The following is a 5645-nucleotide window of genomic DNA, read 5'->3' on the forward strand; positions in this document are numbered from 1 at the left end:
GAAATTCTTTTGTGGAGTCCAGTGGTGAGCGCAGCGGGAATTCCGGCGGTGCACCGCCTGGGTTTAAAATTAGGGCTGGAAATGCGCGGTTCCAGGCTGGATATAAACTGGTGCCCCAATTTTGGGTCTAGGCGGAACCGGCATTTTCCATTCCGGCCTGAATCTGACATTTTCGTACGGGACAGCTCTGAAAACGAAGATGACGACGCACGAAGGCGCCTATTGGAATGACCCTTAGCCACATACGTATGCAGTTGCTTAGAGTGAGCTCAGTGGTGTCTCGCGCATGCCACAGTACTTTATTTTACCAGGAGATGAACTGCTGGTCCACCGCCCTCATGTGCGGCGGAGCTTCGCTCGTTGTGGGCAGAGCCTCTTCCCTTGATCTTACGTTGCAAGAGACCGTAAGAGCTAGTTCAAGACGAAGGCGCTAGTCGGAGAGAACCCTGCAGCGTTTTGGAGAATGACGACGGAGTCTTGCTGGTCGTTGGAGCGGGTGCCGTGGCCTTCTTCGTTGTGAGCCGGTACTTCCTCTTCATGTCCCTCTGGAAGACGACGAAGCGCTTCCGGTTCAGGTCGTTCTGGCGCTCCTTCCAGACGCCTATGCTGCGCTTGTTCTGCATGCCGCGATGCACGGCGAAGGCTTCGTCCAGCACCCGGAACTCGAACCCGGCCAGGTGGGTCTCGTACACCTGGCCATACATGAAACTCTTTTTTTTTTCATCGCATACAATATGATTAATGCTGACCGAGGAACGCACGATACTTGTGTGCAAGCACAGAATGTTTTGCCGTGTACAGTTCTAAACAAACGCCCTCCCGCGGTGGAGAGATAGAGGAAAAATATAGGTGGGCGATCTCTTGGGAGTGGGCGTTCATTCGGTATTTTACGGGCACGGGTTCCCCTTCCTGACCTTACGGAAGAAAGACTAACGACGATGCTCATGAACCCTTGTTAGTTTGTATAAAATGGTGCTGGCTGTCGTACTGTGCTAAGCACCAACAGCTAGCAACTTGCAGCAGTTAAAGGATATGCAAACGAAAAATTCACGTCGTACCCCTCCTCTCAGCCTTTCTTTGTCTGGCTGCACGACGCCATTTTTGAGTAAAAGCGGCAGCGAGGAGTAGCATTTCGAACAATGAATCGCGTAACGTTTATATAGTATATCTACAGGCACTTTAGCAGCAACCACAATTCGTCAAACAACAACATCGATGGTATAAAGGAATGCCGCGAGGCATTCTTTTGCGTGCGCTTATTCTATTTGCAACTCTATCGGCAAGCATTTAATCCCCTTTGCTCCGTGTCACATTTCGGCCACTTGGCCGCGCAAATTTAAGCTGTCCACTTGGGTATGCAGCTCCCCGCCTCTCTTTCGCGTCTTCTCCGCTGGGTGGCGTCGCCCCCTGTAGAGTTGCGAATAGGCAGGCAACGCTTTCAGGTGTAATCAACAGATATCGCCAGTATTCCTGCCAGTCAGTGGACGCTCACTTGACATTACCCATCTGTACAACGACTATACTAGAGTTAGAGACAGTGGGGTACCAACCTGTTTTTGAGAGGGCGAGCACACCAGCCCCCCCCCCCCCCCCTCCCCCGGCCAGGGCGGGGGGTGGTACCCTTGGTATCCCTTGGGCAACACCGGCCAGCGTTTGCCCTGCCCAGTGGCGGCTGTTTCAGGGGGAAGGGCAAAACACATGCTTGCCCCTCTCCACTCGGTGAACTGGGGGGGGGGGGGGGGAAGGGGGCAGGCGCTCCCCTTGCCCCCCCCCCCCCCCCTCCCCGGATGGTATGCCCATGGTTAGAGAGATGGTTTTCGAAATAATTGATGCCTGAAATATCCGTGGGAGTCGGGATGACCATGCAAACGTATGAACGGATGGAGAGATGGTCACTCTATAATATAAGCTGCGTTTAAGTATCGATACGCCAACTGGTTGCCGCCATTTTGGTGCTTAGGTTTCAATTTAAAAATGAACCTTCCTGAGCATTAGGTATTCGGTGTCAGGAACCTCAGGCGTTGTCATTTTCTCCGTCGAGGCCTGCTTTAACATTGCTGGGGGACATTAAAGCGCTTCCTGCGATTTCAGATAAAGCTTCAGATAACTGGCAACAATAATTTCAAGCAAGAAGATGGCGAAAGTGCCATTCCTCTGAACCAATTAGTGGCTCGAGGTTACTCCATTGATCGGTCAGCAGAAGGTGAAATCAACACATGAAGGGGCGGGTTGTTTGATGAACTGCGCGGTGGATAAACGGTGGACGAATATATATGGATGCCTGACAAACTGCATGATCTGAGGTCATTTGTCATCCAAGCGCTCGAGCGGAGGCGTGCACTGGAGTGATGGATGAACAAGCGCAATAAACTATGGTTGGTGACAGATTAAAAGTTAAGTGGAAGCTCCTCCCACTTCTTTCCGCTTTAACAGAGCGAACGCTGTAGAGGCGACCTCCTCTCCAGCGTTCGCTCTGCTAAAGTGAGAAGAGGTGGGAGGAGCTTCCACTTCACTCTTTACCTGTCACCAACTATAAGCCCGTATAAATGACTGATGACACAGGATAAATGAATGAATGGGCTCACCTGCATGCACCGACGAACAGAGGAAACGATACACTGGGTCAGGGAATTCAGCCGAACACTCCGGCTGTGACCCTCAATCGATTCGGTGCATAAAGTTCACCACAATAAATAAATGCATGAATATGAACCAAGTTAGTAACTCCGTAATTTAATTTTCATCAACAAAAATATGAGTAAGTGTGTTTCAGGGTGCATGCAGGAGACCACGTGACAATTAAGAATATGTGAGTTTATGTGCCGAACCAACGGGGAGCATCAGGGGTATATTACAATAGAAACTTTTAGTAAATCGCCCTTATAAGTTCGATAACGGTACCCGATATTCCGCCGAAGCCTTTGCACATGCATCGTTTCGCTATCAGGTGCCGTTATTGGTGCTGTCGGAGCGACCTACTAAAGCTCCCCAATGGCACTCAGCAACAGGTGGACAGAGGGAAGTGTAAATTCACTTGAAGACGTCCTCGGAGTTTATATCTTACTTCTGACCACGTATGACTGCTGTCATCTGCCATCTTGGCATTACAATCTGTGGCTTAAAGGACCGGTGCAACGATATTCAATTGGAATGTTTTTCACTCTACACGAGCTTACTGGCACACCTGGGACTCAAGGATACCCACACGCAACGCCACTGGCCAAGAAACTTCTTTGTTGCGGTGTAATTTCAAGGACAAAAGCGATCATTTTCATTCAATCTCTCCTTTGGAAAATTTGGTGACGTAACGTGGGGACCGTAGTACACCCAAGTGACGATATTTGAATGCGGTTCATAGATTGGACCCGAGCATTGCGTGGGCACTCGACTTGGGCTCGTGACAATTGCTAGCTCGAGAAGCATTCGGGTAGTGACCCGTGTCCAATCGCTGCAACGACGACAACAGCCGAGCCATAACAATGTCTGGAACTCAGCGCGTGTCCTGCGCTTTGCCAACACCAGCGCGTGGCTATGATCAACACTGGCGGCATATAATCGGCTCCAGATCACGTGGCCGCTTGTTCTGGCTGTGAGTTGAGGGGGTGAACGCTGCTCGTTTTTCTTAAATATTTTTCTGGGGCTTCTATTGCGATGGGTGAAGAACGAACGCGTGTTTCATAGGTCATTAACGTTAGGGACCCGTTTTAAGCGGTATTTGCGCAAAGTACAAAAATTGTTGCATCGCTCCTTTAATGAGAACTCAAAACGTCCATCCGGAACATTCAGGAAAAATCAATAATACAAAAAAAAAGGAAAAAAAAAAGAAAAAAGTGTAAGCATGCGATTCCTAACAAACTGACCTGAGTGTTCCTGGTGAACCCGTAGCCGACGAACCTCTCGTCATAGCGAGGCACGTCTTTGGCAGCCACATAGAAAGGTTCGTAGAAGAACTCGTACCTCTTCACGCTGTACGCGGCACGGAGTCCGTCGCCGTGCTGCTTCAGGCCTTCCCATATGCCGTGGTTCGTGGCGTATTGGTTGGGGATGAAGGACTTCTGGTGGAAAGGCCTCGCCTCCTTCCGCCGGACAAGGTGCAAAAGCTCCCGTTTCGTCCTGGGTACCGGCGCAGTATCCGACATCTCGTAAGTGGGCACCACAAACACGCACTTTGTACACGGAAGGGTCCGCCCGAAGAAGTGGGACAGTTCCTCCCAGAGTCCCGGCTTCGGCATGATGTCGATGTCCGTGAGAAAGAAATACCTCTGGGCGCAGCCGTCCCTGGCCACGTTCCGGAGATGGTTCTGAGGGTAGAGCATCGGTTTCGCACTTCCCTTGACAACTTTCGTCTTGCCGACGTTCTGTAGAGCCTTCAGGAGAACTGCGTGGGTGCCGCAAGAAAAATCGGAGCCGAGTTCGTCCGACCACACGGTCTTCCTGGTAAGGTTCTCGTCAGCCGGATACACCAGATCCACTCGCATGTTGGTCTTGATGGCTTCCGAACAGAAACGAATGAGGGAAAGGTACAGCTTGACGGCTTGGAACTGCGTCGAGTTGGCTACGAAGACCGCCAGCGACACCGGCCCGTTCCAGAGCTGGACAAGGTCGACGAGCCAGGAGAGGCGGTCTAGGGAGCCCTGCGTCGCGAGACAGACGTTTCCACCACAGTCTTGAGGTGCTAGTTTCGCTTGGGGCGACAGGAGCCTACGAGCAATCTTGTACTTGCGGCTGGCATCAAGCGACTGCTTGTCGACGTCGAACTTGAAGGGTGCCCTGCTGGCTAGGACGTCTAGGATGTGGACGCGGTCTTCGGTTGCACCCAAGAGGACGTCGCCCGATTGTCCGTACCTCCAGCGGTGGTTTGGTGCGGTCGTTTGGTTCGGGTGCTTGCCCGACGGACTGTTCTGCGCCGAGTGTTCTAGGCGGTTGAAGATCAGGAGGCCGAAGAGGTTGCAGGTGAACAGGACGCCGATGACGAGGAAGACCGGAGTTCGCCTCAGGACGTTTCGGCCTCCCAGTTGATGTGGCATTGGCATCATTGGCTACGAAACCTGGCCATAAAGATGACAACGAAATACAACATCATGAAGTGGAAGTGACCTGCCTGATCTTCACACGATGTGTAGTTTCCTGTTCTTAACGTGATGTGGAAGCTTTCTGCCTGTTCTTTACATGAAGTGGCAGTTGTCCGCATATCCTTACCTTGACCTGGTAGCTTCCTGCTTGTTCTTAACATGAAGAATCGAAAACGGATGGGCACACACTAAAGAAGCAGATGGCGGACATGCGCTTTCTTTCTGGTTTATAATTCGTAAACGTCTCGCTAGCCACAACTTTTCTACATCGATGGCATCGGAATGTTATGCGGAGGGAGAAAGGGGTATTGCCCTCTTCCCCCCGAGTGGATATAAAAATGCCGGAGGCCGAATGTAATAAACCACGCCCTGCGTCTCTTAAACTGTCAACCCCCCCCCCTTTCCCCTTTTGTTCTGACGCCACGGTTCTGCATCTCTGAAACTTTTATGGCAGGCAAAATTTTGTAACTTGCGCTTAGTAGCCACGGGGACGCAACATTCCCTGGTATTAGGCATCCACCAAATATGTCTCAACTAAAAAAAAAAAAAAGATATTTTTGGAATTACTTTTTG

The 5645-nt window shown here is 51.0% G+C and overlaps 1 protein-coding gene across 1 annotated transcript; it reads right to left on the reverse strand.

Moving 5' to 3' along the window:
* Positions 1–283: 283 nt before the first annotated feature.
* Positions 284–5033, reverse strand: LOC121835226 (beta-1,4-glucuronyltransferase 1-like). Its single transcript, XM_042289217.1, has 2 exons — positions 3861–5033; positions 284–692 (listed from the first exon to the last, which is right to left on the reverse strand). Exons 1-2 carry the CDS (start codon positions 5031–5033, stop codon positions 417–419), a joined length of 1449 nt encoding a protein of 482 aa, XP_042145151.1. The 3' UTR covers positions 284–416.
* Between the last annotated feature and the right edge of the window lie 612 nt (positions 5034–5645).

Source organism: Ixodes scapularis, unplaced genomic scaffold (genome assembly GCF_016920785.2).
Source record: "Ixodes scapularis isolate PalLabHiFi unplaced genomic scaffold, ASM1692078v2 PGA_scaffold12__126_contigs__length_90152505, whole genome shotgun sequence".
NCBI classification, from domain to species: Eukaryota; Metazoa; Arthropoda; class Arachnida; order Ixodida; family Ixodidae; genus Ixodes; species Ixodes scapularis.

Coding starts and splice junctions, on each gene's coding strand:
- LOC121835226 (XM_042289217.1), bottom strand. CDS start 5,033: ATGCCAATGCCACATCAACTGGGAGGCCGAAACGTCCTGAGGCGAACT. Junction 693..3,860: donor GGTTCACCAGGAACACTCAG/GTCAGTTTGTTA, acceptor ATGTATGGCCAG/GTGTACGAGACCCACCTGGC.